General features: G+C 33.5%; 1 protein-coding gene and 1 pseudogene across 3 annotated transcripts; one reads left to right on the top strand and one right to left on the bottom strand.

Moving 5' to 3' along the window:
* On the bottom strand, positions 1 to 1059 carry LOC140878468 (cytochrome b5-like; annotated as a pseudogene).
* A 2938-nt stretch (positions 1060 to 3997) lies between these two features.
* Positions 3998 to 11741, top strand: LOC140878797 (phosphatidylinositol/phosphatidylcholine transfer protein SFH9). 3 transcript variants are annotated; one of them, XM_073282417.1, is made up of 16 exons: positions 3998 to 4684; positions 5090 to 5146; positions 5241 to 5541; positions 6560 to 6659; positions 7163 to 7429; positions 7546 to 7623; positions 7703 to 7804; positions 7890 to 7939; positions 8055 to 8154; positions 8283 to 8381; positions 8916 to 8999; positions 9745 to 9802; positions 10240 to 10607; positions 10732 to 10806; positions 10976 to 11175; positions 11263 to 11739. In XM_073282417.1, the coding sequence occupies exons 2-15, from the start codon at positions 5140 to 5142 to the stop codon at positions 11027 to 11029; spliced, it is 1743 nt and encodes a 580-aa protein (XP_073138518.1). In that variant the 5' UTR covers positions 3998 to 4684; positions 5090 to 5139; the 3' UTR covers positions 11030 to 11175; positions 11263 to 11739. The 3 variants fall into 3 exon arrangements, with proteins under 3 accessions (XP_073138518.1, XP_073138519.1, XP_073138520.1); XM_073282419.1 differs by lacking the exons at positions 3998 to 4684; positions 5090 to 5146 and adding an exon at positions 6227 to 6267 and having other exon boundaries at positions 5484 to 5541; positions 11263 to 11741; XM_073282418.1 differs by lacking the exons at positions 3998 to 4684; positions 5090 to 5146 and having other exon boundaries at positions 5371 to 5509; positions 11263 to 11741.
* Positions 11742 to 13071: the final 1330 nt, after the last annotated feature.

The raw sequence follows: 13071 nt of genomic DNA, 5'->3' as shown, positions 1-13071 counted from the left end.
TCAGAGTGCCAGAGTATAGAATCGAATGCCAAAAGCCAATCCCAATATAGAAAGGGGAACCAAGAATTGGAGCAGCTTCACTATGAATTGTGGTGTTTTGTCCTGATTATAGTGTGGTTGATTCGGAGGCCTGTAGTTGATCTTGGTTGGAATCGTCGTCAAATCAACATCGCCTACGCAGAATTCCGACAACATTGCCTTGGCAGTTTTGCTGTGGCCAACATCCTCGAAATCTTGACTTGCGTCTTTTCCTGTCAAACCATTTACCATCAGCTATAATTTTTTTTTTATTTACAAAAGATCGTCCTATACAATGTTCTAAAAAGCTCGCTTAAGCGACACTTTATATCGCTTAAATTTTAATACGCTTAAACTCGATTAAGCGACCGCTTTTTAGAACGAAAGATTTCATTTGTTTTTTAAATTGAAAACATTTTATAAATATGTATATTTATAGTTTGAAAGTTGAATTATCTATTAAATCATATATTTATGGTTAATATAACGTTTTATTTAATGTTTGTCTTAAAATAATTAAAATTATAGTAAAAATTAAAAACGTATTTTCACGCTTAAACTCGTTCTAAACTCGCTTAAGCTTGAAGCTTAACCTCCACGCTTCGACGCGCTTCACGCTTTTTAGAACCTTGGTCCTATATATATAAGGTAGTGTTTGCAACCTCTAAAAATAAGTGATTATGAAGATTCTCTTCACAAATTTACGAAAAAAATCTTCATAATCACTTATTTTTAGAGGTTGCAAACATTACCTAAATATTAGGAAACATTGTTACCTACTGCAGACAACAAAACCTCATCACCACCGGGATGCATGGTCTTCCAAAAAGTTGGTCATATCGTAAACCTGTCAACGTGATATCGGAAAATACTGTGAAATTCGGATATATTTCCAAACATAGATGTGCTGATAAACATGAAAAGACATGAATACAACCAAAACTCGACTCATGAACGAACCTTGCCATGAATGATGAGCCAGCAGTCCTTGGTGGTGTTGTGCACACAAACCTCCGCAAATGTAAGAACCGTGGCCGCCATTTGAGGGAAGAAAGGGCTATGTTTCAAGAAAATATGGAGAAACCAATAACTGGAAAAGCTAACGTGTGTTCTGAAATCTTGGCCAAAATTGAAATTTATACTAGTTGACGTCGTTTCAAATTATGAATTTTTTTTCAATATATGATATAATTAAGTAGTATGCGTACTAAATTTAAAAATTGGGACCGTTGGCACTCAGTAGAGGTAATTCTAAGCAAACATTTTTTTGGTGTATTTGTGCGACAGGTTCGTCCCAAGATCTCATTTGAAAACAAAAATATAATGATATTTGATTTCAAGCGCAAACATCGTCCAAACATATGATGCAAAAAATGATCGGATATTTTTCTCGACCGGACCATAGAATAAAAATAAAATCACCTCTTTGGTAGTTGAAACTTGAAATTGAGAGGCGTCGGTTGGTGAGAATCCATAGTTTATATATTGCCACTGCCACTCTTACGACCCCCGCTTTCGCCCATTGTTTCCAGAGATTATATTTATTTGTTCAAAAACGATTATTTAAACATAATATCGATAACTAACACAATACGATTAATTTTATTTATTTATTTACTTAAAAAATGAGTAATAAATTTTCTTATTTAAAGGCTTAATATTTATATTTATCAGTCTCGCCCAATTAGCTTTGACTTAAAATTGATTGAAAAATAATTGCTTATATCTTAATTTGGAATAGATAAATAAATGTGTTACAAAATATTTAGTGAGATAAATTGAATGAATTTGTTCTTTTTTCCCATTGTTATATATGAAACAATATATTGGGCTATGCTTATGTGCACAAACATTTTAGTTTTGAATAAATTAATATATTATTTGATTCCGGAACCTACCAAATACCACTTTATCATATATTGTCGTGTTGTTATTATTTCTTTGGTCTTAATAGAATAGAAAGATATATATATTTTTTTCAATTGCTCAGATGTGTAGTTTAGTTTCTAAATTTACTATATATTTTTTAATTAATATATTCATATTAACATAGTATTGGAAAACATGCCATCATATTTTGAATGAATTAAATAAACATGAAATAAGAAGTTTACTTGTACATTTTTAATTTTCTAATTATTTTTTAAATTTATGTGAAACATAAGCAAATAGGAAGACCGAAGACGGAGTGTTTTGGAGAAGAAACACTTGAATATTTAGTTGTTTATTGTTTAAATTAGATAAATACATAAATGTGAGATAATTGAAGTTATAATAATTTCAAATTTGGGTTGAAAGAGAAATATTTTTGTGGTTGTTTCACTAATCTGGGGAGGAAATTACCCGGAAGAAAAGTAAACTTAATTATCATTTTTTCAAAAAAAATGTTATGACAATATTATTAAACCAAATTCAGAATAATTGCAGCAGAAATTAAATCGGGAGAAAGTGTGACATTTCTTAACAAACTAGTAATTAATGAAACAACTTTCCTAGCAAGAACAAGTACTATCTGATTCGTGGATTGACACAAAAATAAAATGACAACATGATAAAACATTGATGAAGATTTTACAATTTTTCACAATTATACTTAAACTAGATAGGTAGTGTTTGAGAGAGTTTTTAAATGTTATGAAAAAAAAGCCGAAAAATACTTTTTAAAAGCTTTCTCAAACACTACCATAATACTCAAGGCTTCAACAACAGCCGATTTGAAATGTCTCGGTAAGATATCACGTATTGCAGCTAGCTATCTCTATGCCTTGCATTTAGAATTACAAATGATAGACAAAATGAGGAGAATTTTCAAGCATAACATCATCTTCATTGCCAGGAGGCTTAAGCCAACGCTTAATCCCAAAGTTGTTAGAGATGAATGTTAGCATAAGCTTGTTTAGATATCAGCTAGTAATTATTTTTTTATATTTAAAATAATTATATAAATCAAATAATTCGTATTTTGGAGTTAACTTTTGATTTTTCTTTATTTATCGTTTGGTTCTCTATATTAATTAACGTAAAAAGCCAGCCCCGTTTTGTTTTCCAATCACATTTTCTTATCATAAAAACTCTATAAGACGGTCTTACGGATAAATTTTGTTAAACACGCATCTTATTTTACCCGATCCACGAAAATATATTTTTTTTATGTCGAAAATATTATTTTTCATTGAAAATTAGGATTATGTTAACCCGACACAGTCTCACATGAAATCTACTCTTATATAATATACTCAATAGTAGTTGATTCAAGGTCATTTTAAGAAAAAAATTCACTCGTTTATTATAAAGTTATTTAAAACCGGAGAAATATTTGTTGTTGTAAATTGTAATCCCGAGTTCAAGATATCAAAGACTAAAAAAATGGAATCAACACATTAGACATCACTCCTCTCATTAATTTAAAGGAGTTGGAACAAATAGTTATGGTCAAATATGAATTTTTAATCAAATAAAGAAAATATGTTAAAAATATAAAGTTTGACCCGCTGTTTACAGCAAAACTAACAAGAGAATGTGCCACATCTTGGGGGTCGGAGGTATGTTTTCCAACTATATTATAAATTTATATATATTGCATTAATTTAGTCGGCAAAATACATATAAGTCCACATGCCAAACAACTTAGTTCGATCATTAATGCACACCAAACTTTTTCCATCTCCAAAGCTCTCACACCAACTTTCACAGCCTTTTTTATTTTTATTTATTTATTTTTTAAAAGAAAGAATATGAAGAACTTTTGACGTAATTTCAGTGTTAATTTAATTGGGTGACCCCATTTTAAATCCATGTTCTTGATTGCGACATTGTATCTCTTCATTGTATGCAATACGTTTTAATTAACATTAATAAATTTATAATAATAATTATTCCATAATTCACGCGGCGGAACTCTTAATCTTTTATATATCTCTATCACTGATATAATACGCGTGTTAATTATTTTGGCAATAACTCAATTCATTTTGTAAATATCTAACGTGCTAAAACTTGTGTAAGATTTTTTTTCTCGTTCAAGCATTGTCAATAAAGTTTGACGAGTTATCTGTATTAAAAAATTCAATCAAAGTCTTATTTTATTACTATTGACGAGTCGATTCGATGTATATATCCAACAAAAGATATACATCCAACAAAAGATAAAAAGAACAATTTTTTTTTAATGTATATGATCGGAACAAATATTTATGTAATACGATATGACAATAGTTTTGTTTTTGTAGTATAATAGCTTTGGCCGACCCCCACAAATCTAACCTACAAAATTAGATGTTATTTATGATGCCATTTGTGGTTTATATTATATAAAAACATTGTTTAATTGGAAAGCAAAAAGCCTGAGTAGCGCCGGCGTGGAGAAAGCAACTGGCAGCTCCGCCTCTTTCAGCCGTCGCTGTAGGGCGATCCTACTTCTTGAAAGCGACATCGTTTCTGTGCTATCTCGTACCAGAAACATACCTTACCGATGCGATCCTCTTCACTACGAGCATTTTATATGTAACAGTGATGCTATTCACGAGATTCGTGTTTATAGATGAGAAACGTGCGGATTCATGTACCAGTATATTGCTTTGACGCGTATTCATCCATAGGCGAGGAGGGCGGAGTGATCACGGTTTACCGATCATAGTCGGTGTTTGAACGCTGTTTTAGCTGGAAGGTAATTGCTGTTTTGATTACATGTGAGTGTGTGTACGTGTGTCTAGACTGTTGATGATTTGTATCCCCAAATTAAGTGATTCAGAATTTTGTTTTTTCCTTGTTGATTGTATTATCACTGGCGTCCAGGATTTAGTTCAATTTTTTGAAATGTTGATGTGTACTGATTTTTGTCGTTTTTTATTGACTTTAACGCCATTTTGAGTCCACTTTTGGCCTGTTTCGACGGCAAGTGAACCTGAACTGTGAATATGGAGATTTACGGAATCGTTGGTTCAGAGATTATTTATTCCCCGGGTTTACCAAATCTGTTCTTCAGTTATTACCTTATTGGATTGTATGAAATCTGCGCTGCAATGCCTTTGCTTCAATTCTCAATACAAAATTGATGGGCTTTATTTTTCAGATAGCTTGATACTGCATAGTTTTTGGGGTTGAACTGTGACTGGTTGAAGAATGTCAGGTAATTGCGATTTCAAGTCCAAAACTTTGGCTATTTATCGCTCGTAAATTTTATTAACTCAATTACTCAGATTGTTTCGATTTTTTATGAGTAGAAATAGTTCCTGTTCATGAAGATGACGGAGGAAAAAGATCAGATCATGAGATCATGTCTGCAGACGAGAAAAGAAGGCGTCGGATGAGATCTTTAAGGAAAAAGGCGGTTAATGCTTCAACTAGAATCACACATACTTTAAAGAAACACAGCAAGCGGCTTGTGCATTGCAGATTTGAGTCAATTTCTACCGAAGAGTTTCTAGATGAAGAGGAAGAAAAGGCAGTTGACGCTTTTCGTAATGATTTGATTGAAAAGGACTTACTCCCGGTTCGTCACGATGATTATCATACTTTGTTGAGGTCTTCATCTACATTTAAACTTTAAATTTTATGACAGCTAAGTTTAGGGAAATTTTGTTGGATTTAATTTGCTTCTTGATGAAATAAACTTCTGTTGTCTTCTGGTTGGTGATGCTACATAAATGGAATAGCTTCTAACAATTAGGAAAACTGGTCTCCAAATTTATTTTTTTGACAAGTGAATTTTTTTTTTTTAAAAAAAAAAGAAGAAGAAGAAGAGGAAAGCTTGATACCACAATATGTTTGTTTGATAATTATTTGGTTTTTGAAATTTTGGTCTGCTGTCACAACTCTTCATAAGTTTCTGAAACATCTTTTGGAATTCTAGGCCATTCTTCCAGTGAAAGACTGGAAGGTGGGAAAGCAGTCCTGCTTACCCTGTTTCGTTCCTTTAGAACTTAAACATTCTCACAGTTACCATTCCAATTCCAAAAACAAAATGCAGAAATAGTGGAGTTATTATTACGATATCATTTAAAGTGGATTTATTCTCATTATTATAAGAAGCTTTATCTAGCACCTTTGCGAATATTCTGATCGGTCGAGTTTGTTGTAATTATGAGTGTTTTTCCATTTTCACTTTGCTTATCAGCTTTCTTGACATCCTAACATGAGTCATACTGTTTCTACTCATGAAAATACTCAATTAATGATTCGTTTTTCTATTCTTTCCTTTTTTCTCCAGTAAACTGCGATCTGCCTCTCTTCCGTTACATGCAAAGAAATGTACGACATTGGACTTTTAAAATGGCACATAAAATATATCCTTTTATTAAACACTTTTGAAATTATGTCTTTTATGATGATATTGGGTTTTTACCTCTTAAGGTGCACTGTATTCTTGATTCACATGATAGGTTTGATTACTATCGTAAAGATAATTCTGCTTCTTACTAAGTTCTTGCAGACCTGTTTTTTTCCTTTATCGGTTACCATAGTCAGCTAGAAATGTGATCAAATCAATCCAGGCTTCTAAAACAACCTTTTGCCTCAATTTGAAAAATGTATACTATTGCAGATTTCTCAAAGCTAGGAAGTTTGACCATGATAAATCCGTTCAGATGTGGGAGGAAATGCTGAATTGGAGGAAAGAGTTCGGTGTAGACTCTATTATTTGGGTAAAATTATACCATCATATTATTTGTACTTTTATCCTTTATTTTCCTTTTCTCACAGTATAACAATTTTGATGCAAAGGTCGTAATGATTTGTTTTTACGACGAGGATCATAATTGAGGAAGCTGGTTCTGTATCTGCTTAGTTGGTACTTCCAAAGAAATCTGTAACCATTTCTTCCACATATTAACACTCTCTGGGGATTGTTAAGTGTTTGATTAACCCACAAATTATGATGTAAATTAGTATTCATTTGCCAAATCATTTAGTTTCCCACTGGTTAATGAACAATATTCGCTTTTAAAAGTCTTAACCTATTTTCTGTAGATACGAACCAACAAAATTTATGAATTTTTTCTCTAATTTGGAGGATTTCTGTCTAAGTCTCTTCAGAAGGTCAAAGAGCAAGGCTCGTTGGTTTTTAAAATAAGCATACTATTTTGATTGACGAGAACTATTTCCGCTTGTCATTCATACATTTGACGTGACGGTTGTCAATGTTCAGGAATTTACTTATGATGAATATGAAGAGGTTCAGCGATATTATCCTCATGGATATCACGGAGTAGATAAAGGAGGGCGCCCTATATACATTGAAAGACTTGGAAAAATTGACCCTAGCAAGCTTATGAGTGTCACCACTGCAGATAGGTTCTTAAAATATCACATTCAAGGTTTTGAAAAAGCTTTTTCAGATAAGTTTCCTGCATGCTCAATTGTGGCAAAGCGCCATATTGATTCAACAACGACAATTCTGGATGTTCATGGTCTGGTATGTCCAAATTGAGTTACAATGTTCATGTTGTTTCAGTGCATGATTATGCTCCAGTTTCTTCTACCAATGCAAGACGTTTATTTTGAATTTGTGCACTAATTCATTGAATGTAGAACTGGATGAGTTTTGGCAAGGTTGCACATGATCTAGTATTGCGCATGCAAAAAATAGATGGCAACAACTATCCCGAGGTTCGTCTACTTCTTTAAACGAATTTTGTATATTTTTATCTGGTTATGTGCACCAAGTTATTTTCATCTTTTTTTTCAGACATTGCATATTATGTTCATAGTTAACGCTGGTAGTGGATTCAAATGTCTATGGAATTGGGCAAAAGGTTTTCTTGATCCAAGAACAACAGCTAAAATACATGTGAAGTATCTATAACCTTTTAAATCCCTACAAACTTTGTTGAGCGAATGATAGTTTGAATTGACTAAGCATCACTGTCATGCAGGTTTTAGGCGCCAAATATCAGACTAAACTATTGGAATTTATAGAAGCAAGGTGGGGGATCTTTCATCCTGCTAAAGCATATTGGTTATGTGGTTCATTTGTGATCTCACACTCTTCAAAGATTTGGGTTTATGCTATCCGTTGAACTTTCCCTTTTATCATGTAGTCAATTACCAAATTTTCTGGGTGGATCCTGCTCATGCCCAAATGAAGGTGGGTGCCTCGGATCTGACAAGGGACCATGGAATGATCCACAACTGATGAAGGTGTGAATCTCTAGATTTGCCATTCCTTTTTTATGGATGTCGACATGGAAATAGTTTATTTCTTGATTTTTGTTATTTACCCATTTACGGTGCATATTTAATCATCATTGTATAACTCCTATTTGCAGTTGGTACATGCTTTACATGATGGTGGAGCAGTCTATGCAGTGAAGATTGCCAGTCTCGCCAACCATGTCAATTTCGAAACTAGACTAATTGATCCAAAGGTAAGATGATTGATGTAAGTTTTGGGTGCCTCCATAATTCTTTTGGACTCTGTTGCTGAAAATGGAACATGCAGAATTTTACCTAAGTCCTGTCCGATAAGCTTTTCTGGGCTTCCAAGCTAACATTTGGAAGTCACTATGGTTACTGATAAGCAATGTTCTAAAAAGCTCACTTAAGCGAAGCTTAAGCTCGATTAAGCGATCGCTTTTTAGAACGGAAGATTTTATTTATTTTTTAAAATGAAAACGTTTTTATAAATATGTATATTTATAGTTTAGAACTTGAATTATCTATTAAATCATATATTTATGGTTAATCTAACATTTTATTTAATGTTTGTCTTAAAATAATTAAAATTATACTAAAAATTGAAAACGTTTTTTCACGCTTAAGCTCGTTCTAAGCTCGCTTAAGCTTGACCTCCACGCTTCGACGCGCTTCACGCTTTTTAGAACCTTGCTGATAAGGTGATTACCAACTTTATTCACGTTTAGGCTGTGTGACATCTAACTATGCCCTGCTTCTCTGAACAGAAATCAAGGGGTGAAATTGCTCAAGCTTCTAGTTTAAAATCTCTCTCTCATCGTACCATGGAAGCAACGGCACATTGTACAAATGTATGTGATGTCAGTTTCATATAACGTTTAGTATGAGTAAGGATATTTTGCATGCATTACAAGGATGTGCCCATGTTTCCTGAAACAATTCACTATTTAAACAAAACACAATTTGGATTTCATATTTGATGCTGTCTAAATATGAGATCACAAGCTTTTCTTTTTGTTTCATGCTTGAAGATGGATGAATATTTCATTTAGAAAATTTTATCATGCACTTCACTTGTACACAACTTCTTGAGGTGAGTGAAGACCTTAATTGTTTGTTAAAAGATTCGCCTGTTAAATGAATCTCTTTCAGGGAATCAAGTGGGTGGGAATGATCAAAGTGACTCTCTACCGATTAGCCACTTTAAGGACTATAATTTTATTAATGCTATAAGAGTTTCATCATTTGGCGGCAGTATGTTGTTCTACATAACTATTGAATGGAAATTAAAGTGATCTAGTTTACCAAGAGAATCTCTAGAACTTCTCTTTCTTGCCTTCACAGGTTTCTGCGCTTAACAGAAGTAGCCAAATTTTAATAAAGAGACAGAAAGAGAAATCTGGCTGAGGGGTGGAATGAGATAGTCTTTTCTAGCCTTCTTCCTACATCGTAGTAATATATCCATTCCTCCCCTACTACCGGACCCTAAGAACACAATCCTACATTTTTTTTCTCTATTTGAAGAATGCCACATGGCTAACTATTTTAAGTTGAAATATCTTGTTCATTTTTTGTCTTTTTTGTTGATTGACTCAGGGAACAATATCAAGACCCCATAATTTTGTGGCAAGAGATGAGAGTCATGGTCCATCTGGTACATAGACAACATGCTGATCTTACTTAATCATGGCTTTCGTTCTGATTATTTGCCTGCTGGAATCATGCACACGTCTTACTTGCAGTAAAGATGTGCAATAGTATAGAATTTACTGGGCTAAGCTGCTTTGAAAATTATGTTACTTTTTCCATTTCTGCTGTGCATCAGCAGTTATTACAATTATATGCATTCTTAGAAAATTATGAACCGAAGTAAGGGATCTCAGAAACTTGTGTACCGCTCACTAATCTGTGAGACGTCAAAGATCTACAGTCAAAACATTTAGAGCACCATTACAGTATTCCGCATCTTTAAGTTGCATCAATTTCTAGAAGAATAAAATGTTAGCAGTATCAGGTCATTTAATTATTTAATAGTAGCAGTGTATATGTATTTCTAGCATCGGATACTATCTTATCTTAACCTTGGTGTAGATTTGGGTAGGCTGGATTATCAAACGAGGCTTGTAAAAGGATCGATCACCACAACATTGACAGATGTAATCTTCAGAGTACTTGCATATATATGTCTCTTGTTTGGTGCGCTGGTTCGCAGATTATGCAAGGAACAAAATAACGAAATTGCAACAGAAAATCAAGGAAATTCTCGGGATGAACAATTTGCACATCCGAATACTGCGGAGCTTCTCCATCCATGCTGCGAGAAATTGCAGCATTTAGAGAATGCAGTGACTGAACTATTGAAAAAACCTGCACGAATTCCACCAGAAAAAGATGACATACTACTGGAATCTATGGATCGCATAAAATCAATTGAGCATGACTTACGGAAGACGAAAAAGGTATGGCATGTAGTTAATGGTTCAGTCTTTAACATGATGACATGCCTAAACTCTTGATTCCATTGAATCTGGTCCTTGAATTGATTGATGATTATGACTTACAGAGATAAATTGTCATGTGTAGGCCCTGCTTGCGACAGCATCCAAACAATTAGAGCTTTCCGAGTCATTGGAGACTCTAAAGGAAATCAACACGAAAGTCAGTTCTCATTTTCTCTAGAATACAATACCTGAAAATGGAACCTTATTGTCCTTAAAACCTAGTGCTTTGAACTCATCTACCCGTTTTATTTCATTAGTTATTATTACTCTTCTGAAGTGCTGGCATGACGGAGTAGCAATGACATTATATCCTTTGCCAATTACAGGGGACTAAAAGTTTTTGGCTACGAAGGGGAAAATCTCAAACACGGGGAATCTAACAGTCTAATTTTAGATAAATATTTTACTTCTTTTAACTCCTACAAATCTATTGAATTACTACAATTTTTTTTTTCTTCAAAAAGCTGTTTATTCAACTAACCTGGACAATCCTGATAGTACCGTTGAGTTCAGTGGTTTTACTGAGGTAATCTCTCTCACTCTCACCCTCACTCTCTGGCTGTCAAACATATTGTTGTTTTCTCATGTTTTTCTTTGATATCTGTGTATTCAGCTCGCTTGTTGAAGATGTGTTACCGGGTTGTGGTTGCATCATTCTTTCTGGATTTAATCTTCTTCGCAGAGAGTTTTTGATTTCTCTGTGCATATACTTGCTTTCAGCATTCGAGATCTTTATAGAATCAGAACAAACGTTTAAATACATGAATGGGATCTTTGAAGTTCATCTTATATCTTACAGAATTGATATAGAGTTTTCCCTCTTATCGCTTTTAAGACGAATGAATTCATGTCTGCAATTAAGGAATAAGGATGATCGTTACCATTCAGACTCCAAAAACCTATACAATTTTCATCCATTCACTAATTTACACCTGCGCATTGTTGCATATTAGTCGAGCTAATAAATAGTGGATGTGGACCCTGATCCAACACATCATTTGTTGTTATGCAAAAATTTATTTATTTTTAATACAAGATCATCTTGCAGACCTCTCATGTTGGCAGATGAATTTGTAAAATTGTCAGAATTGAAATCAATTGGGTTAGTTCAACTTCACTGTGTATTATGGCCAAATATATTTTCATATGATATTATATATGGGTTTATATCGAAAACATGCAAGTTATGGTAGAAACATGTTCATAGATGTCACGTCGGCAGTCCTCAATGCGGTAGAAATCGACTAATTTTTTTAAAAAATACAATACTAAAACAATGAATGACCGAAAGCACGTTACTCTTTTGTATTCATATAATTTTACTTATATTATTTCATAGAAACACCATGTTATGTGTTTGGAAAGTGTTAAGTTGTGCCTCCAAAGAGGTGTCTAAGTTAGTGGAGTAGGTGAACTTTTGGTCATAGGTCAGAAGTTCGATTCCCCTGCGAACACCTTCTTGGACTAGCTTGCCACACATGGTTTGTCTAGTGTGGTTTACCTGACTAGCGTAGTTTGCAGGCTATTGCGTTAGTCCAGGGTTTATCCAGAGCGCACCGAAAGATAGCGGCTGCGGATTCCCACGTCACAAAAAAAAGTGTTCAGTTGTCAATAGGCTACGTTTTTGTTTTCATTTTTCTCAAATATGCGGTTCAATTAGTTTTCTTACCTTTTTTTTTTTACTAACATAATACTCTTTTTTATCCAACTTTTAAAAATATGTACAACCATTTCTTAAATGGATTAAATAAAGATAGAATAGAAAATTTGTTATAAATTTGATTTTACCATGATATTCTTAATCTGTGTTTTAAAAAAACAAAGCAATCTATATATTTGAGACAAAATAAGTATATAATCTATTTATTTATTTAAATATACCATTAAAACAATACTAAGTTAACTGTGAAATATGTTTTTAATTCACATGAATACCATGTATAATCCAAGTGAGATTAAATATATATTTCATAGCAGAACACTAGTATTGTATACTAATTTGGTCAGTTCTTCTCAATCTCATCGATTTATTTTCTGAAACATTTTTTTAAAAAAAGAAACAAATTGATCAAATTAATTCAAATAGGTGAGCTTTACGAGATAGTAGGCCAAAATCGGTCCATGAGATGCTATTTCGGTGTATTATTCAAAGAGCGTACTGGGTAAAATCCGAACCCCAAAATTTGGATAAACTCCCGGACTAACGCAATAGCCCCGCAAACTACGTTAGCCAGGTAAATCACACTAGGTAAGCCCTGTCTGACAAGCTAGTCCAAGAAAAAGTGTTGGTAGGAGGAATCGAATCCTAACTTTTGTCCAAGAGTTCACCTACTCCATCAACTTGGACACCCCGTAGGGGCGTAAACAATCCTTCTTGGTATTGCTTCAGGGTATCATGAAATTTTGGATTTTTTTTTTTTAA

This window comes from Henckelia pumila, chromosome 2 (assembly GCF_033568475.1).
Source record: "Henckelia pumila isolate YLH828 chromosome 2, ASM3356847v2, whole genome shotgun sequence".
Taxonomy (NCBI): domain Eukaryota; kingdom Viridiplantae; phylum Streptophyta; class Magnoliopsida; order Lamiales; family Gesneriaceae; genus Henckelia; species Henckelia pumila.
Note: the sequence above shows the minus strand (reverse complement) of the source record. Positions and strands in the feature narration are given on the sequence as shown.

Coding starts and splice junctions, on each gene's coding strand:
- LOC140878797 (XM_073282417.1), top strand. Junction 8,155..8,282: donor ATGATCCACAACTGATGAAG/GTGTGAATCTCT, acceptor TCCTATTTGCAG/TTGGTACATGCTTTACATGA. Junction 9,000..9,744: donor CAACGGCACATTGTACAAAT/GTATGTGATGTC, acceptor TGATTGACTCAG/GGAACAATATCAAGACCCCA.